The sequence below is a fragment of the Delphinus delphis genome, chromosome 15 (genome assembly GCF_949987515.2).
Source record: "Delphinus delphis chromosome 15, mDelDel1.2, whole genome shotgun sequence".
Classification (NCBI taxonomy): Eukaryota; Metazoa; Chordata; class Mammalia; order Artiodactyla; family Delphinidae; genus Delphinus; species Delphinus delphis.
The window spans coordinates 68,673,712-68,698,856 of record NC_082697.1 but is presented as its reverse complement, the minus strand read 5'-3'; the positions used below and the strand labels follow the sequence as shown (position 1 = coordinate 68,698,856).

Below are 25,145 nucleotides of genomic sequence, written 5' to 3'. Positions count from 1 at the left end.
GTGAGCGTTTGTAAACTCTTAACAGCAATCTGATGCTGCTGTAACTCCCAAGTGTGTACTCCAGCAACTCGAAGTCCAGGTTTACTGTATTTTACAAAAGTTACCAGTTTGCAAAGGATTGGGCATTAAAAAAGTAAAAGGTCCTTCACTACAGATTGTTGAGGACTACTGCTTCGAACTAAATTATATTTAATCTGAGACAGCTCTCAGATGCGAGTGGCTATTCAGTGAAACCTGATTATTTTAGTAAATGACTACTGGAGACAGTAAATTTTAAAAGGGGGCAAATGGTGTTAAAAATATCTTCCCAGGCTCAGAAATATACTCTCCCAGCTCCCTGAAAAGAAGACTCTGAATCAAAAGGAGAGGTGAACACAACGGCCCTGGCCCCAGGTTCTGCCCCTTCCTCTGCCAGAGCCTTGGCAAACCCAGGACAAGGCCCACCTGAAGTGCTTTGTGCTGTACTGCTGAGGGGAACGTTGTAGTTGGAGGCACGAATGGATGACCAGGCACTAGTTGAAGGCAGCGTGGTGTTCAAGGATGAGGATGACCCTACACAGGAAAAGAGCACAATCAGTCATCCCCAGAGCAGGGGACATGGCATTCGAGAAGAAGCAAAAGCACCCAGTGGACCTGCACCTTAACAGTATGCCACAGAAAGGAAACAGCCATGTTCAGGGCCACGGGAACGGTGCCCATGACTGTAGCTTCCTTCCTGCCTTCAAAACAGCACGTGGAGAGCTTGCTCACTGTTTCCACCGTGGCTCAAGAGGTATCCCTCCCATTCCGGTCTTCCAATAACTGTCTGTGAGAACATACCCCAACAATGGGATCCAGCAAGAGACAACAGCAGCCCTGCTTCTCAGCAGTGGGCTCCACCAGGGCTCCCAGTCTGTCTCTGAACTCTAATGACTTCTTATTGGGCAGCTCACCAAGGTGCCCTGGCACTGGCACTACCAGTGAGCCAGGCCTTTGTCCCCTCCCATCGTGCCCTACATTCAGTCTCGAAAACCTAGCCTTTCTTCCTATTTTTAAAAAAAATCCCCTTGACCGCTACCCTAGTTTAGCTCCAGACCCGACCATTAATGGGGATCACTGCAACAGCTCCTGCTGCCAGACTCTTTCATTAACCACCAGGCTGTGAGGTTTTATTGCTGGCTCCGTCCCCGCGTTCTCCTGTGAAGGCAGTGAGTGGCTTTCACTATTGCTATACACAGTTGGCTGCTAAACTCAGCCGTTTTAGAATGATGAGGATTCTCATCTTACCACTGTGACCTGGCAAACACCTGGTAACACATTCTGTATTTAACAAAGTGCTGACTGTTCTACATTTTCTTTATTACAAACTGTTTAAGGGGACAGCTGTGAGGCTGTACGTTACAGAAAGAGAAGAGATCGTCACTCATTTCATTCACCTTTCTTCTACTGCATGCATGGAGTACTTACATATGCCTGGGGTGAAAGACAACCACGGGGTAGGTGGGAGGAGGATTTCATTGGATAACCCACTAAAAGTGCATCTGGACTGCAGCGACCCTTAAATTTTTCTTATTTTCAGTCTCTGGGAGACAAAGAAAGCCAATTCCTTCTCCAGATGAAAGTTCTTTAACATCCAGAGTGTATAAACAAATAATAATATAACATCTTCCATAAGAAACACCCATTTCTTAATAACCACAATACGGAAACTTGTTATAAAATGGGTAACAACCTTCAGTTGTTAATAGTTACTGGAAAGCAAGTGTCTGCTGGTCCTCTGCGTTTACCACATCAAGTGATAATAAATCCTCATCATTTTAAAAGTGGCTGAAGAGTCACCCACGGGAAACCGAGAATTCTGTTATCCCTGTCACGAGCCCCTTGGAGGTCAGGCGCTGTGCTGTGCTGGAGTGACTCTCGCTGCTCAAACTTTCACATCTACTTTGAGCCACTGTCCTGCATCATTCAGAAATCCTGAGTCATATCCGCCTACATACCACTGTTCCTGTCCCTGAGGTGGTCGACTTCCCGCACAGTATTAATTGAAAGATTGTTTATGACACTGCCAGGAGTGACATAAGGGTCAGTTTCAGGGTCAATGTTTGGATAACCTTTCCATGGTTCACCAGGGCGAAATTCTGGAAATAAAAATTTAAAATTAGTTCAGGCTTAATCATCAGCTGAAAATCCATCGGTAACTACCCAAAAGTTTTATTCCTAAAGTCTATGCAATTATCAAATATCTCCCAATACTCTCAAATTATTTTCCAATACCCTAACAGGCTGACTCAATATCACAATTAATATACTGTTTTTTATGAATAACTTGCAACTTTTTTCTGGGTTTATATATCCTTAGAAGTAACACTTTAAAAAAAAAAAAAAGTAACACTTTAAAGTGCTTTATTACAAATCACAAAGCCACAGCAAGTTGGAGAGGACGAAACAGGTCATAGGTGCATTTCTGGTGATTCCTCAGTAAATGCAAATGCTGTCACCTCTGTCCCCAGACACAGCTAGAGAAGAACAAGGAATGAAGGTTTATATCATTCTTCGCGCTGGCCTAATCCCTTTGTGGGACTAACCCCGCCTTCACAGACTGGAGCATAAAGGCGCTGGCAATGGGCCAGGTCACTCATCAGCCCAAGACCTGGGCTCAACTTCCCTTTCCCATTTCTGTGTTCTTCCTCATCCTTCACGTAGTTCAGTCCAATCACAGATTCAGGGCCAAATCATTAGTATATCTAGAGGTATCGAAACCTTAATGGACACAAGCTCTCATAAAAGAAGATGTCGGCATTTTACCTGGTGGCCAATTAACACTGCTAGAGCCGTTAGGCGATTTGGCACGTGGCCAGCCATCTCCTACTGAACCCGGAGGACTGGCTGGTGAAGTACTGCTGTTCATAAAGTCATAGGGAACAAATGGAGACTCTTCCAGCCTGAAACCACTTGAAATAGCACCTAAAGAGAGAAAATGGAAGGGAAATGTGACCAAAATATAGTATCACATTTATTTCTTGTAGTTTGTCAAATATAGTAAGAAAACTTTTCATTAGATCTGTGGGTTCCAAACTGTCCTGTAGATTATGTGAAGATGTGAGGAGAAAAGAAAGCCCTGTGCTTTCTTCCAGATTTCAATCACTTCTAGCCTCTGATATGAATGAGGCCCTTGCCCACAACGACAGTATATTTTCACAAAAAGCCAAGTAAATGGACAGAGGGCAGAAGGAGAGAATGTGTGTCAAGGAGGGGGCAGGGACAGCATGGAGAGTCTGGGGGAAAAGATTCTAGCCAGTGGGTGCGGCCTGCACAAAGACTTGAGGAGAAAAACTGTTCGGCACATTTGAGGAACTGAAAGATCATTCTGCCTGAAAAACAGTAAACGGGAGAGAGAACAACATGAAGGAGTGGGGCCCTGATCTTGAAGGGCAGGGATGACCAAGTACATTTTGTTTTAAATGCTTGGAATTCAAAGATCCTGAGGTGGGGTGTGCACACTCTAGCTGTCCCAGGCCCTACCACTCCAGACTGGCCTATGCCCTGCCTGTTCCCCGAAAGCATCAGAATTTACAACACCCTCAGACAGGGCTTTGTAGGACTTGGCAAGGAGTTCTTTATGCTGAGGGGTTTTAGGAAGGGAAGTAATACAATCCCATTTGTTTTGAGGTCACATTTGCTGCAGTGTGGAAAATGGAAGGAAGGCTAGCATAGAAGCAGGGAGACCATTAGGAGACACAACAGATGCATAAACTATGTATTTTGGAAGCAGAATGGGTACTATTCACAGATGGACTCAATGTGCAGACTGGAGAAAGGAAGAAATCAAGAATGTCTCTTAGGCCCAAATACCCATCAACAGATGAATGCACAAACATAATGTGGTACATATTGTCCAATTCAACTATAAAAAGGAGTGAAATACATGTGCATGCTACAACACGATGAACCTCGAAAACATTACGCCAAGCCAAAAATACCAGTCATAAAAGACCAGATATTATATGCTTCCACTTATATGAAATGTCCAATACAGACACATCTACAGAAAACAAAAATATCAGTTTTTACTTATGGCTAGAGAGATGGGAAAATGGAGGTGGGAGAAATGACACCTAAGGGGTTCTTCTAGGGTAAGGAAAACGTTCAAAAGTTGATTGTGTGGGGCTTCCCTGGTGGCGCAGTGGTTAAGAATCCGCCTGCCAATGCAGGGGACAGATTCGAGCCCTGGTCTGGGAAGATCCAACATGCCGTGGAGCAACTAAGCCCGTGCACCACAACTACTGAGCCTGCGCTCTAGAGCCTGCGAGCCACAACTACTGAGCCTGCGTGCCGCAACTACTGAAGCCCGCGCGCCTAGAGCCTGTGCTCCGCAACAAGAGAAGCCACTGCAATGAGAAGCCCATGCACCGCAATGAAGAGTAGCCCCTGCTCACCGCAACTAGAGAAAGCCCACGTGCAGCAACAAAGACCCAACGCAGCCAAAAACAAGCAAAAAAAAAAGTTTAAAAAAAAGTTGATTGTTCGATGGATACCCAACTGAGAATGTTACTGAAAGCCACAGAATTTTATACTTTAAAAGGAGAAATTGTATTATATGTAAATTATCTCAAACTTTTTGAAAAAGAGAATGCCTCTTAAACTTCTAGCTTTAATAACTTGATTGAAGGAGATACAATTTCTGGAATGGGGAGGAGCAAGGGTGAAGAAAGTAAAACTGAGCAGGTCCCTGTGTGGCCCTCCCGTGTACAAAAGCCATTCCATGTCCCCCATTTCTTGTTTGTAGAAAAAAGGTTTCAGCCTCCTAGACCTTCCCTGAGCCCCAAAGGGCAGATTCAAACAGTTACTAATCTGGGGAGTGAGGGAATGCAGAAACAAAGGAAAGGCAGTCAAGAAACAATAGTGTAGCCACCGGCCGGATCCTGGTTCCTCCTCAAAAGATATACATCACAACCTGATAGAAATCTGAGTTCTTCTACAGGAACTGAGGCCCCCAACCCAGGTGGAGGATGGTAACTTCAGGCTGATCACAAACACTGGACCACAGACTGGATGGGACCAGAGGGCTAACGACTGAGACTCCTGGAACACCACCGTGTTATTTCCCCACCAATCAACCAGAGGAAGGTTACACCCCCTGTAGCCCCCCCACCCCAATTTCGCCTATAAAAATTCTTCCCCCCCTTAAAAGCATTGGGGAGTTTGCACTTTTTGAGCACAAGCTGTCCATTCTCCTTGTTTGGCCTTGCAATACTCCTTTCTCTATTCCAAACTCTGACATTTCAGTTTGTTTGGCCTCACTGCGCATCAGATGAACTTGGATTTGACAACAGAAGGAAAACCAAGTGTCTTGTCCATTCACGTAGAGTTTGAAACAGATGTAAGGAAAGCCCTGGTTCATGGACTCAAGGCTGCTCCAGCTATGAGCTTCTGGTAAAATACAAGACCTCATGCCACTCACTGGTGGGCACTAACCTATCCCGGACTTGATTCAGTTATTCCACCAATTCCATTTCCCTCTCTTCTCTGGCTTCCTCATCTAGTTATTACTTTTATCGTAGTGAACTATGTATCTTAGGCTAATTAAAACCACTTGGAAATACAGTGGGATATATAAAGTAGTAGTTGCAAGTAATACAGTAAGTAAGCATAACTGCCAAATCTGAAGTGATTAATTCTTACACAAGAACCAGCAATGATGAAAGCATCCGCCCCCCTTTTTAAAAAGAAACAATATCTACTTATTCAAACTTCATTTTATTTAAAAGGACAATAGACACAACTTAAGCGGCAGCCATGATCCAATTACATTCTATTAGACACTGCATGGGAGAGCATCAGAAAAATGAAATGTAAAATTTATGTGGTAGGTTTAGTTTACGCAAATAGAGCTGGATTTACACTGGAGAAATGGTGCCGTCTTAGAGGTAGGGCACTCATGAGATGACGATGACGGCAATAACAATAATGATGAAAGCTGAGACCCACTGGCCACTTATGTGTCTAACCCTGTTCTAGTGCTTAGGCGCTTCAGAGTTACTGCCTTATCAATCCTCAAAACATCACAAGCATTACTATTATTACTCCCATTTAGCAGATGAGGGACCAAAGTTCAGAAAGGTTAAGCTACTTGCCAGCAGCTAATAAACAGCAGAGCTAATTAGGAGCGGAGGCAGGTGTCAATTCTAGGGTCCATATTTATTTTGACATTTTGCCATTGTCTCAGCTCCCACTCCCTCTCTTAAGGAAAATTCCAAACATGATATACCACTGTGTGGCAAATTAGCTTAGAATTCAGGGCTGCTTGATTTCATGTTTCAATGTTCCTTCAATTACATGACAATTTCACCTTTAATTTCTGATAATCATCAGTCCAATGTGTACAAACCAGCAAACTGACCTTTAAGCCAAGTTTAGTCAAAGTTTCAAGATAAAATCCAATGAAAAGGGAAGGAATGAATGTAACAAAATATCCTTTTAATACTAATCAGAGGAACAATGATTTGGTGTTACTTAAGTCAGAAAACAAGAGTCTCCCCTGGCTCTTCCCTATTATTTTAAAATCACTAAGTCCTGTCAATCCTGCTGCCTACCTAGCTCTTTTTTCTCCTCCTGTGATTGCAAAGATTTCTGAATTACTTTGTTTTGGGTCCCCCTGTATATAGCATAGAGTCAGATTTTGCTTTATGATCCAATATGAATTTCTTTTAATTTCTTTATAGATTCTTTAAAAACTCTTTGAAAATGTTGATTTATCTTTTCTGAAACTGTGGAAGGCTTATAGTTTTTGTTTAGTGGGTATCTTTATAACTTACACATTTAATCTTCATTTCTTTTTAAAATATTTTGATTGAGATATAATTGACACACAACATATTAGTTTCAAGTGTACAACATGATGATTTGCTATTTGTATATATTGTGAAATGATCATATAGCTTTTGAATAATGACACATGAGATCAGACTACTGTCATCTCGTTTGACCACGCTCTGGATTAGGCAGAAGTTTCCTAACTAATCTCTCTGTCCACTTCTACTCCCCAGTTCTTCACACTGCCTCTTCAAAAATGCCAATCTGATCATGTCACTTTCCAGCTTAAAACTCTTCAACAGTTCTCCATTACAGAGGAGTAAAATTCAAACTCTTCAGTAGTTTGTAAGGCTCTTAAAACTCTAGCCTCTACTAACGCTTTATGGTTTTCCCTCCTTTGACCTCTGCCTGGCTAATGCCTGTTTATCCTTCATATCTCAGCTTAAGGGATCACAGGCCTCCTGGAAACCATTCCCAATTGCCCTCAACTAACTCTAAGACTAAAATAAATGTATTCCAGCTCCTGAACATTGTACTTTTCTCTGGCAATGAGGAGGGGAAAGGGATTTTCTAAACTCTGGTAAGTCACAGAATCTTAGGACCATAAAGTATCACAAATACCCCAGTCCAAACCTCACTTGACCCACAATTCCCCTGTTAAGCGGCCTTGCCTCCACTCTACTCTACTTCCCTTAATGAATCTCGCTTTTTGACTCTGGAAGGTGTAGAGTAAAGGGTCAGCACAGGGCTAGACTGCACATGGCAAAGAGCTTCAGACTAGTCCTTGATGGCTCCTGGGTTCCTGTAACTCACGGAATAGCACGCCAGATTAAGAGTTCCTCTGCATACATTGGGCCATGGCCATGCCAGAGAGTTTATGATAACAATGTGATTTATGGTGAACATCTGTTTTTGTTTGCATGGGCCTGGGTCACGCTGTTTTGGTCTGAACTCTGAAGGGTCTGCAGGGGGTTGGAGATTGACAAGCAGGTGTGCTCCATGTCTACACAACTGACCCCTGACAAAAAAATGAGGACACTAAGGCTTAGCTGAGCTTCTCTGGCTGGCAATACTTTGTACATGTTGTCACACATTGTTGCTGGGAGAATTAAGTCCGAGAAACTGCACTGAGAGAGGACAACAAAAGGCTGCTCCTGGTTTCTCCTGGACTCTTTTCTATGCGCCTTTTTCCTTTGTTGATTTTAATCTGTATTCTTCTGCTCTAATAAACCATAAGCATGAGTATTTCCGTTTTTCTGAGTTCTGTGAGTTCTTCTAGGAAACCAGTGTACATGGGGATCTCTGACACGGAAGATTCTCTTGAATTTGCCCTTTCTTCTCTGCTCCACAACTATCTTACTAGCCCTCTAAGCTTCACTAGATGGGGATAAAAATAGAACCCACGTAAGATTGTGATGCAAAAGATCAGAGCCAGCCAAGCGTCCCCACAGGCCTTTCCAGGACTCAGCCCATCTCAGCCCAGCCTGACTACTGCTATCGGATCATTCCCTCTTAAAAAATGATCTCTACACTACTCTGGTACTATGGAAAAACAACCCGCATTTTCTACAACATTGAAATACAAATGCCAATAAGGCCAATCAGGTTTTATATACAAGTGAAGCAACCTGCCTACAGAAAAAAAATCCCATGGTCCCTCCTCAGACAGAAACATGACTACAGGGAAATATTTCCCTGGTTAGGGAGTACAGAAAAATACTTCTCCACCAATGGGAGGGAAGGCACAGGTGTGAGGGGAATGGGAAGAATGAGCCATGGGCAGCAGCCACTCAACTCTGGGTGGTGACTGCTCTGGAGCTTGGTGCTGGCAGACCTTCACATTTCTCCAGAGATGCCAGAAATCTGAATCTGTACGTGAAATTTCCTGAATGTTTAAACAGATGCTGGTTCAAAAAAAATATTTTCAAAATAGTGTGTAACAAAGCATAACACTCAGACCAGTTTTGGGATCTCTTCTAGAATACAAAGTTAGATGCCAATTTTATTTTTATAAGGACAAAAGAACAAACTGCACCAAAATAATAATGGAAATAAGACGATGAACATTTCTCTATTTTTTTAATATAAGGAAAACTGAAAACAAATAAAAAGAGTGTGCCTGAGAAGAAGATTCTAAGTCTCTACCAGGAGAAAGAGAGATAGTAAGAGAAGGAAGAGAACCACAGAGCCAAGAGGAGCGCTTCTGGGAGAAAATGATAGTATAAACAATTAGAGAATTATTATAGTAAGAAAAAGCACTTTCTTTAAACAGACTGAAAAGCTTAAAAAAAAAAAAACCCAAAAAACAAAACCCCAACCTTTTAAGACTTGAAATTTAGAGGGTTCTTATATACAGATATAAAACCAACCTGGTCTTTCTTTCTAGAGATGAAAACCAAAACCACACCAGGTCAAGGTATATTTCTGAAGTCATTTTTACAAGGAAGGAAAAAATACAACAATGAAGAAAGAATAAAAGCAACCACAGAGAAGAAATTCTATCAAACAGTCTTGATTTTTAAGGGGATAAAGTAAAAGTCTGGAGATCTCAAAATAGTATCCATGAAGGGAAGACTACTAGTCTTGGGCTGCTTCACATTAGTTACAGGGCCTGCTAAAGTAAAGAAAATGAGAACATTTCGGGGGTGGGGAAGCATATAAAATTTTTGTAATTTTTATTAACAATACAAAAATAATTTAAAAAAAGAAAAACTGACAGTTCCAAGATGTCAAGTTAAGTAAATAAAGAATAGTAGAATAAACTCACACTTATGGTCAATTAATCTACGACAAAGGAGGCAAGAACATACAATGGAGAAAAAGACAGTCTCTTCAATAAGTGGTGCTGGGAAGACTGGACAGCTGCATGTAAAAAAATGAAATTAGAACATTCTCTAACACCATATACAAAAATAAATTAAAAATTGACTAAAGACCTAAATGTAAGACCAGAAACGATAAAACTCCTAGAGGAAAACATAGTTAAACACTCTTTGAGATAAATCCTAACAGTATTTTTTTGGATCCGTCTCCTAAAGCAAAGGAAATAAAAGCAAAAATAAAAAAATGGGGCTTCCCTGGTGACGCAGTGGTTAAGAATCCTCCTGCCAATGCAGGGGAGACGGGTTCGAGCCCTGGTCCAGGAAGATCCCACATGCCACAGAGCAACAAAGCCTGTGCGCCACAACTGAGCCTGCGCTCTAGAGCCTGCGAGCCACAACTACTGAGCCCGTGTGCCACAACTACAGAAGCCCACGCACCTAGAGCCTGTGCTCCGCAACAAGAGAAGCCACTGCAATGAGAAGCCTGCGCACCGCAACGAAGAGTAGACCCTGCTTGCTGCAACTACAGAAAAGCCAGTGCGCAGCAACAAAGGCCAGATGCAGCCAAAAATAAATAAATAAAATAAATTTATTTTAAAAAAATAAACAAAAATAAACAAATGGGACCGAATTAAACTTAAAAGCTTTTGCCCAGCAAAGGAAACCATTGACAATGAAAAGACAACCTAATGAATGGGAAAAAATACTTGCAAATGATATGACTGATAAGGGGTTAATATCCAGAATATGTAACAGCTCATACAACTCAACATATAAAAAAAAACAACACCCAATTTAAAAATGAGCAGAAGACCTAAACAGTTTTGCAAAGAGGACATGCAGATGGCCAAAAGGCACATGAAAAGATGCTCAACATCACTAATCATCAGGGAAATGCAAATCAAAACCACAATGAGATATCAGCTCTCACTGTCAGAATGGCTATCATCAAAAAGACCACAAACAAAAATATTGATGAGGATGTGGAGAAACGGGAACACTGTGCACTGTTGGTGGGAATGTAAATTGGCACAGCCGCTGTGGAAAACAGTATGGAGGTTTCTCAAAAAATTAAAAATACAACTACTAATGACCCAGCAATCCCACTTCTGGGTATATATCCAAGAGAAATGAAAACAGGGTATCAAAAAGACATCTGCACGTTTATTGCATCATTATTCACAATAACCAAGATATGGAAACAACCTGAGTGTCCATCAATGAATGAAGAAGGTGTTGTATACACATACAAAGGAATAATATTCAGCCTGGAGAAAGAAGAAAATTCTGCCATTTACAACAACACGGACGAACCTTAAGGGTATTATGTTGAGTAAAGTAAGTCAGACAGAGAAGGAAAAATACTGTATATCACCTATACGTGGATTCTAAAAAAATACAACAAACTAGTGAACATAACAAAAAAGAAACAGATTCAGATATAGAGAACCAGTGGGGACAGGGGCAAGATAAGGACAGGGGATTAAGAGGCACAAACTATTAGGTATAAAATAAGCTACAAGGATATACTGTACAACACAAGGAACTTAGCCAATATTTTGCAATATCTACAAATGGAGTATAACCTTTAAAAGTTGTGAATCACTATATTGTACACCTGTAACTTATATAATATTGTACATCAACTATATTTTAATTAAAAAAAAGAATAACAGGAACATACACTGAAGTAAAGGAGAAAGAGCATCAACCTCCTTATTCTGAAAAAGAGAACGTTACTAGAATATGTTCATTAGATTGCTATGTATACAAGAATAAAACTATCTGTTTAATAAAATAATAGCAAATAAAATAATAGCAAAATAAAATAATAGCAAAACAATAAAACAATAAAATAATAGCAAAAAAACTAAATGATCATCTAAAGAGGGAATAATTAAAAAATAAATGTGTAATCTGACCTGTTTTTCACAATAGCACAATAAAGGTCATTTTTTTTGGTTTTAACTAAGACTTAATAACTAATAAAGCACTTTTTAATAATGAGAAAAGGTTCTTAAGAGAATTTAGCTATGAAAAAATACATATATAAAATAAAATAAAGCCTACATTTAATATTCTACAGTTATTTTTTTAAAAGTCAAAATATAAGAATGCATTTTATACCATGTTTGCTGGAGTTTTGATCCAAAGATGTGTTCACAGAAATGCTGTCCACTGTAGTCCACTTCCTTAGTCTTGACTGTGGCTCTTTAATACTGTTCATATCCATATTTACATTCAAGTTTGAGTTCAAGCCTAAAAATAAGATAATAATTTTAAAAAACCACTTTATAAAATATAGCGTATTTTCCTTCTGGTACCACAACTTTCATTTTCTAGAAAAACATATGTAGCTAATCTAATGTTTTCAATCCTAATGTTCCTTAATAAATACCATCCTGCAAATGTGGCACAGCCAGAAGATTATAGACAAAGGCAAGGCAGGCAGGACAGACACTCTGGACTCCTGGCCGATGCCACGCAGAAACAACGTCAGAAGAGCGAACCATGGCTAGATTATCAAAGAAAGCAACACACAGAAATCCTAAATAGCTTGTCTAACACTCATTAATATAACATTTTCAAAACTGTTAGTACCATAAAACTGTTAGTACTATAATTGCATTAACTGTGGGAAACTACTCCATATAATATTGATTATTTTTAAATTCCTTGGCAAAATAACAGAAAATTCTACGACAGCCGAATATTAAAGTTTATCTCTCTATTAAAATATACCTCTTTAGGTACTTCCCAAGAGAAGAATTACATATGATCACTTTCAGTTGCTAACTTTTGCTTATAAACAATTTTCAACTGCCTGACCCGCCAAAGGATAGTATCATTTAAAAGTAAAAATGTCCTGCTCTAACAATTGTACCTTAGGGCGAGACTCCCATATCCCAAGGTGCAACTTACTTGAACTCTGCTGATGACACACATCAGACTTAGATATTCTCTTGGAACAAAGATGGAAATTTCTATCTGAGATACTACAGTCAGAAAACTGACCATTAAGCCAGTGTTTCTTGAAGTGTGATCCTGGGGACCATCATCAACAGAATAATCTGAGATGCTTGTTAAAAATGGAAACTTTTCGGAATTCCCTGCTTCCACTGGGCACGGATTCGATACCTGGTCGGGGAACTAAGATCCCAAAGGCCGTGCATTGTGTCCCGCCCACCCCCCCACCCCCCCCCCCCGCAAAAAGAATTGATGATAGATGTTTTCTTAAGCTTAAGTATGCACAGGGTAAGAAATTACAAATATAGGGACTTCCTTGGTGGTGCAATGGTTAAGAATCCACCTGCCAATGCAGGGGACACAGGTTCAATCCCTGGTCCAGGAAGATCCCACGTGCCACAACTACTGAGCCTGTGCTCTAGAGCCCATGAACCACAATTACTGAGCCCTTGTGCCACAACTACTGAAGCCCGCACACCTAGAGCCCGTGCTCCGTAACGAGAAGCCACCGCAACGAGAAGCCTGTGCACCACAACTAGAGAGAGCCCGTGCACCACAACTAGAGAGAGCCTGCACACCACAACTAGAGAGAGCCCGGGAGCAGCAATGAAGACCCAACGTAGCCAAAAGTAAATAAATTTAAAAAATACAGTTTAAAAAAATAATAATAATTTTAAAAAGTATATAAATGGGCACACAACGAAAAGTCAGGGTGAGTTCTTAAAAAGTAAGTCAGGTTCTATTACTTTCTTGCTTCAATCTTCCAAGTGCTGAAACTCACACTAAGATCCTGCATGCCATGTGGCACGACCAAAAAAAAAGAAAAAAAAGTTTTCAGTGGGAGCCAGAATCTTCATTTAACACACATCGAGGTGGTTCTTAATCTAAAGTTTCAAAACAAATGGTTTTTAGATACTTGGGTCTGATGAGTTCCTGTGATACCAGGTCAAGCTTAAAACTTTAATAATATAAATTCTCTAATACCACCCCTATTTGGAGAGAGTAATTAAATTTGCTGCTCTCTGGACTCATTAATTAGACCCAATACTTGGCAAGTTTTTTCTGTGAAGGTTTAGATAGTAAATATCTTAGGCTCTATGGATCACATGGTCTCAGTGTCTCTATGCAACTCTGTTGTTACAGCACAAAAGCAGCCATAGGAAATACATTAACAAAAGAGCATGGCTGTGTTCCAATAAAATTTTATTTATAAAATCAGGCAGCTGGCCAAATTTGACCAATGGGCTATAGTTTACCAATGCCTGATTCAGACAACCATACTGGTGCTTGCCTGGGTTAAGCAGACTTCCTTTTTTTTTTTTAAATAAATGTATGTATATATGTATGTATGTATTTATTTATGGCTGTGTTGGGTCTTTGTTGCTGCGCGCGGGCTTTTCTCTAGTTGAGGCGAGTGGGGGCTACTCTTTGTTGCGGTGTGCAGGCTTCTCATTGCGGTGGCTTCTCTTGTTGTGCAGCACGGGCTCTAGGTGCGCACGCTTCAGCAGTTGTGGCACATGGGCTCAGTAGTTGTGGCTTGCGGGCTCTAGAGTGCAGGCTCAGTAGTTGTGGCGCAGAGGCTTAGTTGCTCCGTGGCATGTGGGATCTTCCCGGACCAGGGCTCGAACCCATGTCCCCTTCATTGGCAGGTGGATTCTTAACCACTGCACCACCAGGGAAGCCGCTAAGCAGACTTTCTTAATCAAGAAGAAGTCTCTTGCTGTAAGGGTAGCGAGGCTAGGAAATCCCTTATTTAGAAACTTATCTCCTCATTGGCCCAATTTATATGTCCAGTATGTGATCAGTGAGAGTCACTTCCTTTCACTAGTGAGACAAAACCTCTCAGTGTACACTTGGGTATTCTTTTACCACTATACTGTTGTCTCTGGGATGACCCGGCTTCTCTGGTATTCACCTACAGTGGTAACTGACAAGGGAATGTAAAGAGATTGCTAACAACTCCTAAAACTCAAAGTTCCACCTATGTCCTAGCAGAGAGTCCATGGCAATACCAGGGAGAGCCAAATCCTGTATAAGGTTCAGCCAAAGTGAAACGGCACCAGGGGCAACAGCAGGCCCAACTCCTGCCCACAGCCCAGAACATGCTAGTTAACTGACTTGTCTTCAACAAAACTGGGCCTGTTAACCAACAAAGCTGGTTTACAAGAGAGAAAGAAAAAGTTAAATGAATAGGGTGTGAACGATCAAAGGTCAAAATATATTCAAAGGCACAAGAAGAAAAGGGGCCTAAGGAAGGAGAAGACATATAAGCCTGAAATTCCCAGAGGGAATAAAAAGCCTGGAGACGTCATAAAAAAAGAGAAGGGGGGGTGCTATGGCAAAAGGAATAAAGGCAATCCCTTCTCTCACCCCTATTTTCTACATTTATGCCAGTAATCATTTATAAATATTTAAATAGTAATTAAAATTTCAGATGTGACTGTTCCCAGTTGTTTCCTCAAAGCAGCACTGCTCAAAATTTCTCTGGCGTGCTCTAATAATTTCAGTCCTCCCCTCCAATTCATATCCTACAATTAAGATATCTGAGTGTTAAAAAGAAATAATATCTTTATACTAACTCATTTCAAAAGAGCATGGGATTTTTTAAATAGTGTGATTTTCTTGAATGGAGAGAGGCGTTCCTGAAGCATGAAGAGGCTAGCGCTAGAAGAGGCGTGGCCACCCTCTGAGAGGGAACAGCTAAAGATCAGTGTGGCACTCACAAGAGAACATCTGGACAGGTAAGACAGCAGGATGTTAACTTGTGACCATGAAGCACCAGCCGAATGCTTTGGCCAAGGAGAAACCCACCTATGGGGAAGTTGCTGAAAGCATTTATTGGTGATGGCCCTTTTTGCAGCTCAGGTGTAGTGTGGGGCATGACATTTTCAAGGAAAGATTTCATGGCTGGCTGATGGAGTGACTGCTGCTGAGATGGCGGAGTCTGTTGCTTCACCAGCAGGTTTGGATCAAGTTGACGAGACGGCTGCATCATCTGCTGCTGCACACTAAGAGGTCGACCCTTAAAACGACAAGACGACTGTGAAAAACTGTGGAGAAAAGTCTTTACAGACACCTTCATTCCCCTTCACTTTTGAATTCACTTCCTTCTCAGTAGGAAGGTGAAGAATCACTATATACCAGTTAATAAGACTTCTGGGCAGACAGAAGACTTAATGAACAACCTTTTCCATTATAGTTTAATAAAGCATTTCGACTGTCTTCTTACAATGGAGTTGATATAAGCTGAGTACAAGCAAACAAGGGGAAGGATCAGATCTACCTGCTGGTCTTGCTGCTGCCGGTTCCCAGAAGGCACGCTTCTCTGACTCTGCGCCCTTTGCTGCTGCGCTAACAATCGCTGGAGGGAAGATTGCAAAAAGGTCATCAGTACCACGTCATCACAGACTAGCGTGCCCTAGAGTGACGGTGGCAGAGGGACCTACAAAGGCATGGTTTCATCTAGTCAATGCCCACATGCCCTGCCTCATCTAATATCCCTTGTTTGGACTCTCTGGCCTCCAGCCATTCTGTTGAATTCAGTCTTTTGCTCAATCTAAACTTCCACTCCATCAGGGAAATTTTTCCTCCTCATCATACCCCGACCACCAGCCCAGACCTGGCTGGCCTTGCTCACAGAGCACCCTGCCCTTCGAGTTCACCATCTGTCTTCACACATGGACTGTTAGCTCCCTGAAGGCCATGGCTATGCCCGTTTTATTGACTGCAACACTTCCTGTGCACACTCTAGTGTTCAGCACACAGTAGACACTCAATAAATGTATACTGAATAAGGCTATTATTCTGCTTACCTGTAACTGGGAGATCTGAGAAAGCTGGTTTAGTTGGGATAGCTGGTTCAGCATGGCTACCTGCTGAGGGCCAAAGAGCGGATTCAGGCCACCGTTGTTTGGTGCATACTTCAGCAATGAAACTGGAACCTGAGGATCACAATGGCAGGTTAATAACAAAAGTAACTCAAGCTAACAAAATGTACTGTGTATTTTAAATTATCAGTAGAGCAATTAAAATTTGTGGACTATTACTGGGGGGGGATTGTGTTCTAACTGTCTTTCTTGACTTCACTAATTTATTGTTCACATATGTTTTCACGTGTTAAGTATAAAGTGACAGAGATGAATCTTAAGCCAGTCAAATTTACTTTGCTATTGTCCTCCTCCCCTCAAGGTATTTTATGAAAAAGAATGATAAATTTTAGATTTAAATTATCTTTGACTCATTTTCTTCACCCTACCACATCCCTCTGTAATAATAACTAATTCAGAATTAGTTTCATCTCAAAGTTGCCAATAAATACTATGATGATCAACTAGTCATCTCATTCAAATATAAGTTTATTCAAGGTTCTTTTCCAGGTAAAGAGTAGAGAATACAGTGGAAATTTATTCACCTGAGGGGAGAGTAATGGAGGAGGCACTTGAGCACGGAGATTAGGCTGAGATGAACTGAGAGGTTGTGCTGGAGGCTGCTGCAGGCCCCGGGGTTGTGCTGCTGTGTTTCCAACACCAAACATACTGGGATTGCCATTCTACAAAAACAAACAACCACCACCAAATAACACTGGGATTCTTTAGGGACAAACACCTCATTACCACACTGAAATACTGATTTAAACACAGCAACTACATGTAAGAGAGATCTTATTACTTATACAAATCAACAGAGAGCCTAAAATACACACGTGGACTTACCTGTCTAACAGAATTCAAGTTTTGCATACCCAGCCCTGCTATGGAGCCAAGGGCCTGGTTAGGTAGTGCACTATTTGAAGGGGGAAGCTTCATGCTTTGACTGGACATAAACTGCATGTTTTGGGATTCATCTGCTACAATGCCATCCTGATTGGACAGACAGAAAGATGTGCAACACCAGCCAAGCAAACAAGTGGAAGGGAGAAATCATTGCAGGAACAGAAGAGAAGTCATATGACATTCCAGCATCAACAGGAAACAGGTAGAAAACAGAAGAGATCGGATTAGTGTTAATTCTAGAGTACATAGAAAGAACCAAACATACTTTATGGGATTAAGAGGAAAATATAAATGCAACCCCTGTGATAAACCGAGACATAAAAGGACAATGAACTACAAGTCCAGTAATATTTGGCACTGGGTTATAAACACTTTATATTATATTAAATGTTCTAAACTGTTAATGAGAAAATTATGCTATTAAGTGTATTGCTTTCTTAGCCACAGGGTAAAACAAACAAAAAACAAAGGAACAACTTACCTTATCAAAATAAGGACTGCGCTCCATGGAAGACTCTTTGGAAATCTGAGGCCGAGAACCAGGGCCTTTCCCGACCGTTCGATTGTAATCACCAATATTTAGGCTATGTTTATCTATCTCCATTCGTTTGTCTTGTAACATTCCTAATAAATGCAGGAGACTACGTTATCAAGTAGGAAGATAACTAACCTAGATGGTTTCAGATAAATGTACAGTAGAAAGAAAAATACTCACTTCCAAACCAAAATGAATTCTGCCTTGACCAGGACCATGTGAAGAATGCACTTAATAAATCTTGCATTCCTCACAAGTTGGGTTTAGCGAATACTGTTATTTTATTGAACCAAATTAACTTGAAAATAGACTAGGAAATAGACGGTTAAGACATCTATTGGTCATCTATAATCTGCTTAATTTTAAAATAACAACATAGTTTCCAGTAACAAACAACAGAAACAGCACTAAGACAAACCACCATCTAGCATATGCTCACGAAGTGCCAGGCACCGTTCTGAACATGCATTCTCATTTAATGCTAATAATTCTACTATCATCACCCCCACTTAGCAGACAGGGAAAGGTCTTCCTCTTTTCTCAGGGCTTGCTCCGCTCTCCGCATTCTGACTAAGCTGCAATAAATATGACCTCCTCTCATGGAAAGCCCGTCTGGCAAAAAAATCTTCACTCAAAATAGCCAGCTCCCAGGCTACAATCCTACTTAAACAAATCTCTAACTCCACGTCCTTATCATATTATACCCGTTCTGGGTTCTCTTTCTCCTCCTCTTTCCATAGCTGAGCCCACTTCTTTGTGTTTCTTCAATGCTGGGATGTACTCAGTATGTTTAAGGTCTCACTCTTTCAACTCTCTCTCTCAAACTGGCCTCCCCCAGGCTTATTCACTACCAAGGTGACCCTTAAATACAAATGCCTACTCTGAATTCACTCCTGTGCTCAGACACACATCTTCAACTGCCTGCTGAGCATAGCCACTTAAGTGCCCCTTGTTCACTTTTAACAGGTGAAACCAAGCACATGATATCGCCTCTAGATCTTCATGGGACTCAAAAGTGGCATCTTCATTCTCCTAGTCACACAGCCTTGAAACCTGGTTTTTACCTTGCGAGAATACCTTTTCCTCCCATTTCCCTGTTCCTCAGTCTCCACAGTTTCTCAGTCCTCAGATCTCCCCCATAATTTCCTTGCAGCTGCTGTCCTTCTTTGAGATGCCTGCTGCTGCAGCCACCACAACACTCACCCCTACTACCCTCATCCTAGGCAAGTGGAAAAGACAAATTTTAACAAAAGGATTCTTAAAATAGGTACCATTTTCAAATGCTGCTGCTTTCCAGAAGTACTGGTCCAGATATGTGAATAACCCACACTTCAGCACTTGTAATTAAGAGCTCTCCCTTAAATGGCAACGAACTTTTTTTCTTTGGCAACAAACTTTTGCAACAACCTCTCCTCTGTTCTCTTTCCCCCGTTAATGGTGTCACCATTCACTGACGCACCCAAGCTAGCCATCTTGAACTCTTTTCCTCACTCTCCACATCTAATCTTGTAACCAAACCCAACCAACTCTTCTTCCAAGTCTCTCTCCAAGCTGTTCTTTCCTAACAATCCACATTATTTTTGCCTACCTAAATAAAATCTTTTCAAAAAGTGGCATGATACATCCTTTCTCCAAACCATTCTGTGTCACTTTATTCATTCATTCATTCATTCATTTTTGGCTGCGTTGGGTCTTTGTTGCTGCGCACAGGCTTTTCTCTAGTTGCGGCGAACAGGGGCTACTCTTTGTTGCAGTGCGTGGGCTTCTCATTGCAGTGGCTTCCCTTGTTGCGGAGCACGGGCTCTAGGCACACGGGCTTCAGTAGTTGTGGCCCACAGGCTCAGAAGCTGTGGCTCGTGGGCTCTAGAGCGCAGGCTCAGTAGTTGTGGCGCACAAGCTTAGTCGCTCCGTGGCATGTGGGATCTTCCCGGACCAGGGCTTGAACTCGTGTCCCGTGAACTGGCAGGCAGATTCTTAACCACTGGGCCACCAGGGAAGTCCCCGCATCACTTTAAAAACCATCTGAGTGCCAAATGTGGCAGCCGCCCCTTGACCAATCCTTTAAGAAGACCCTTGGCTAAAGTTACCAATGACTCGTCCTAACCCCCAGGATCAAATCCATTCCATGACAATCACTTTCCTCTTTTCAAATCTCTATTCTCATCTGACTACTGAAAAATTACTCTATTCTACTCTAACTTGTTCCATTTCTCCTCAGATCTCCCTTAAATGTCATTATTCCCCCTGGAGTTTGTCTTTGGCCCATTACTCTATAAGCCTCTAGCTGACCTTCTTTTTTTGTTAAACTTTTTAACCTTTTTTTTCTTCCTGGCCGTGCTGGAGCAGCTTGTAGGATCTTAGTTCCCTGACCAGGGATTGAACCCAGGCCCTTGGCCGTGAAAGCTTGGAGTCCTAACCGCTGGACGACTAGGGAATTCCCCAGTCAACCTATTTTTTGAGGCTGTACTACCATCAGTGTCTAGTTACACTTATTATCTCCAGCCCTATCTCTTCTAAGCTCCACATCCAGATTTTCTACTGCTTACTGGACGTCACCACATGGTTTTCATAGCAACTTTAAACTCAGTAACCTTGTCTATCAAACCTGTTTCCCCTGCTATATTTCCTATCTCAAATAACGCCCAGTTATTGATTTATTGTCTCTCAGCTCCAAATTCACACTTTCTGACTGCTCTGTGAAAGTATCTGGGCTCTACATTTTTTTCTTTCACCAGTTGGCACTGAGGCTTTGTCAATAGAGGGCGCTGGAGAGACACTGCAGGCGGAAGTTTTGCCTACGTGCCCTTGGCGGCTTTGGCAGTGCTTCCAGCTTCTCCTGTGCCCTACACTTGCAGTACAGGGTGATCAGTCTCACTCGGAGGCCAGCTTCTCCCAGCATTCCCACATACCTCCAGGCAGCTTTGTAGCAGAGTGTCTAAGGTGAGACATCTCTCCATGAACAGCTTTTCCCAGCACCCTAGAAGGGTAGATTTCCAGAAAGTTCCAACAGCACAGCAGCACAGCAACTTCTCTGCCATTCAGTGAGCCATGGAGGAGGCAGAGCCTTGTCATCACAGGAATAGATGCATATTCTGGATACGGACTTCCCCCCCCTGCCATCCATGGTCTCACAAAAGGCCTTATCCATCACCCCTCACAGCACTGTGTCTGATCAAGGAACTCATTTCATAGTAAAGGAAGTAGAGTAATGGGCTTAACTAACTGGTCTTACCACATGTATCATCACCCAAAAGTAGCTAGCCAAACTGATAGGTACAAGTGGTTCCTGAAGACCCAGTTACAAAGCACGCTGAAAGACAACATTCTAAAAGGATGGGCTTCTGTCCTACAGGATACAGTTAAGAACCGATGTTACTGAACCAGCTGGCAAGGGGGCGGGGGGCTCACCTGCTGGCTGGAATGACTGACTCTGATTACCAAGGGGGACCTGGTTTCCTGCTACAAAACGAAGGCAGCAAAGACTCTGGAATCCGGGCAGGTGGGCAGGGGGTGGGTGTGTGCGTCTGGGGGTGCTTCTTAGTAATTCCATGCCCAGTAGTAAAGGTTAATGAAAAAACTATAACAACCAAAAAAGCAAAGATGACTGAGGGCTCAGACCCTGCAGGAATGAAGGTTTGGGTTACTCCACCAGCAAAAGAACCCAGAGCAGCTGAGGTGCTGGCTGACAGTGGGGAAGTATGGAATGGGTAGTAAAAGAAGGAAGCCAAAGATACCAACGAGAGCTTGTGACCAATTACAGAAATAAGGATGGCAGTAGTTTTGCATGTTATCTGTTGCTTATCTGTATAGGCCATCTTCTTTTCTCTTCCCTTTTTTCACTTTTTACGCTGTAGAACAGCTGTTTACGCTGTTGAGTTTATACTTTAGTCTTTAGGTTACTCCTTGTATCTGCTATTCATATATCCATATCTTCTTGAGGAGTCTCGTTATTATCTCTTCCTAGCCAATCCCTCATTAGTCTAATAGTGATTCTTTACATTTGTATTAAACTTTCCCTGTTCAAACTACTATGTAGTTTCTCTCTTCTGCCTGGACTCAGACTAATACAACAACAACAGTACCACATACTAAACTGCCCAGGCAAGAAAGCTGGGAATTATCTTTCACCACACCCTCACCCTCATCCTCCATAGCAGATCGATTCAAGCCAGTTATCAACTTCTATTGATTCTAATTCCTGTATCTACACTGAATTAAGATTCTTCCCACCAACTGTCTTAGTTTAGAGCTTTGAAAATTCTCACTGGCTACAGCAACAAATCTCTAACTGGTTTTGCTATGTTTAGTATCTTTTAGTCTTCCTCTGCTGCCAATGTTTTCTGTCCCAAGTTATTTTCAATCTACAGCCATGATTATTTTTGTAAAACATAAGACCAAATCATTTCATCCTCCTGGCTTAAAGTTTTTTAATCCCATACTTTCAGAATAAAGCTCAGACACCCAAGCTCCTCATGAGTTAGCACCTACCTAGTTTTCTGGCAACCTCACCTAAGTAAAGCTTTCACCGTCACCACACTCCCACCACCACAACCAATTTATATTTCTTCTTCCATTGCATGGAACTACTTGCCATTTCCCCAGTATGGTTTAAGATATCTCTATCATGTATCTGGGTCTTTGTACACATTGCTCCCTAAATTAAGAAGACTATATCACTCAACCTGGATAACTTATTCTTGACAGGACTAAATTTGAGGTAATCAAAGGCTAACAGTATCACTACCTTAGCTCTGCACAGTGATTTACACTTTAAAAGGCATACTAACTCAGAAAACCCCCACATTCTAATGTATGCTAGAGAGAATAGGAACACTGAAACAGAAACCCAGGTCTCCGTCTCCTGGTCAAGGTCAGTGCTCTTTCAGGAGGATCATGTCAGATAAGTTTCTCCATCAATGATGAATATAAAACTCAAACTGATTTAATTTTTTCTCACCTCCAGAAAGGTCCATCTTATTGCTCTGTACATTTTCTTCTGGTGAGTCTCTCTGAAGAAGGAAAAAGTAGCATGTTAGTAGACCTTAATTTATCAATGAAAATAAATTAAAAGTGAAGAATTTTACTTTATTTCCTTATTTGTGAAATTTAAGTGGATCATAAAACTTCATTTTTCACTGCCTAATATGATAAAAAAAAATTTTTTTAAATAAGACTAAAAAAAAAAAGATACGTGATCAATGTTTTTAGCTAAAACTGTAAAAATAAAGAAGACATCATGGAAAATTTTATTCTAACCTCAGCATATTCATAAGGACTCAAAATAATTATTTGTTAAGAAAACAAAAAAATGAAATTAGGGTATTAGGGTAAGTTTATGGATCGCCATTAAAAGGGAAGGAGGTTGCCAAGAAAACATACTTACCGAAAAACTGATATTTGAAAACTGTTTAACAAATGGATTTATCCATGCTTCTTCTTGTTTGTTTCCACCTTTCATCATTCCCTTTGTAAAATAAAAGAGTAGAAAGATGCCATGGCCATCTCTATTTATCTGGGTATAGTGATGGATTAATAAAACTTCAAGACAATTCCCAACTCTCATTTTTAGCCAATAAATTTCTCCTCCAACCAACTCTTCTCACAGAGTTGTTCATAATTAAAAATCAACTTATTTGATTTTCAACTTCCTTTGCTCCAGTCCTCTGGTATAGCTGTAATGCACAGAGAAATCTCTAAAGGCAAGCAGTCAGAAGGAAAAGACAGAAGCAAAGGGCCTTGATGACCCACAAAAAGTTAAAAAGTCCTCTGGATAATGGAGAACTGTTCATCAGACAGTTTCCAATTTATAAATGAACTGTGTCCTAAAAGATTAATTATAATTTGGATTTGTAGAATTCTCACACAAAACCAAAGTAAGAAGAGTCACCAGGTTTCAGGTTAGTCCAAAGAAACCAATTAAACCCATAATTTAATTATGCTATGTGCACTGTACTGAAAAAACACCATATGTTTCCATATGAAGGAGTATTTTAAAATTCCAATTTATGCTGCCAAGAACACAATATCCCCAGCAGCAACTAAAGCTGGGATTCCTCCTACTTGGTGTTGGCTTTCTGTGGCTGCTTAGGGTATGGGAGGTACGGAAACTACTTGGAGACATGACTTCAGAGAAAAAATGATCCGTGATTAGCAGTTTGGTAGACAGGGAGGCTGGAAGCCATAGAGACCAAGGCCTCCCATTAACGTGAGGATCACAGAACAATTCTCAGTTTGTTGCCTTCATTTCCCTTTCCCATTGCTACTACCTATTCCTTCTGACTGTGGAACAGAACACAGCTTCGTAATTTCCCCCTAACTGCAGGTCTCTGAAGCAAGCATCTAACCCTTTCCAAGGTTTCTGAAGTGGGCTTTGATTCCTTTTCCTTTTTCACCCCCACCCCATGCCTAACTGGTTGCCAATACCTGTCTCTTTTATTCCAAATGTCTCTCACAACAATCCCTTCTGCTAAACATTTATTCTTGCTTCCCAATTCAGGCTGTCCTTTCTAACCAGAATGAATGCAGAAGCTTCCGAACTAAGATCACTAACTCTCGTCTCTCCTCTGTTCCAATTTATCTTTCATACTATCACTGGTTAGCTTTCTTTAAAGAAATTAATTTTAAAAACCAAACTGATGTTGCCTTCTATTCAACTTGACTGGCTCCATATTTTATACAAAATGAAGCTCAAATTCTCTGGCATGTTACTGAAAACACTTTGGTATCTAGCCCTAATCTAACTACAGATTAGATTGTCACACCTCTTCTCTAAAATTCTGTTATTTTAGTAACATCAGCCTAACACTTTCCCTAACACACCCCCCCCCCGAGGCATCTTCCAAATTCAAGCTAACACTCCTTAGAGCAACTCTTAACGCCCCATACTAGACCCTGAGCTCCTTGAAGGTATGCTCTTATCCTAGTGTTTCTGAACCCCCAGCACCAAGCACAGTACCTGGCACACAGCAGAGGCTAGATAAATATTTGCAGTTGCTTTCTAAAAGATTTTTACTAGTAGAAACAAAGGAGAAAGAGTAAAAAGGCTACACACCCTTTCCCTTCTCCTTTTTTTGCCACTCAGACCCTGTAAGGAAAGACAAAGTCACAAAACAGCATGGTCCAGTGGGAAGAACACAGGGTTTGGAATTGGAAGACCTAAACTTAAGTCCTTGCTCTGTCACTTACTAGTTATGCAACTTTGGGCAAGTCACCACTTTTTCCAGTCTCAAATTCCTCATTAGTATTCTATCTCAGAAG

General features: G+C 41.3%; 1 protein-coding gene across 8 annotated transcripts in view; it reads right to left on the bottom strand.

Annotated features, from left to right (window-relative positions):
* Nucleotides 1-25,145, bottom strand: part of TNRC6A (trinucleotide repeat containing adaptor 6A) — a 95,771-nt gene that overhangs the window by 7,531 nt on the left and 63,095 nt on the right. For 7 of the 8 annotated variants that reach the window (XM_060031929.1, XM_069541408.1, XM_069541409.1 and 4 more), the window contains 12 exons: nt 24,940-24,972; nt 23,272-23,352; nt 22,846-22,897; nt 17,835-17,977; nt 16,993-17,130; nt 16,394-16,522; nt 15,865-15,942; nt 15,393-15,603; nt 11,742-11,873; nt 2,785-2,943; nt 1,977-2,117; nt 445-552 (listed from right to left, as the gene is read on the bottom strand). In XM_060031929.1, coding sequence (XP_059887912.1) covers nt 445-552; nt 1,977-2,117; nt 2,785-2,943; nt 11,742-11,873; nt 15,393-15,603; nt 15,865-15,942; nt 16,394-16,522; nt 16,993-17,130; nt 17,835-17,977; nt 22,846-22,897; nt 23,272-23,352; nt 24,940-24,972 — 1,405 coding nt within the window. Of the gene's footprint in view, nt 1-444; nt 553-1,976; nt 2,118-2,784; nt 2,944-11,741; nt 11,874-15,392; nt 15,604-15,864; nt 15,943-16,393; nt 16,523-16,992; nt 17,131-17,293; nt 17,441-17,834; nt 17,978-22,845; nt 22,898-23,271; nt 23,353-24,939; nt 24,973-25,145 lie in introns of all 8 variants that reach the window. The other variant, XM_069541411.1, reaches the window with a different exon arrangement.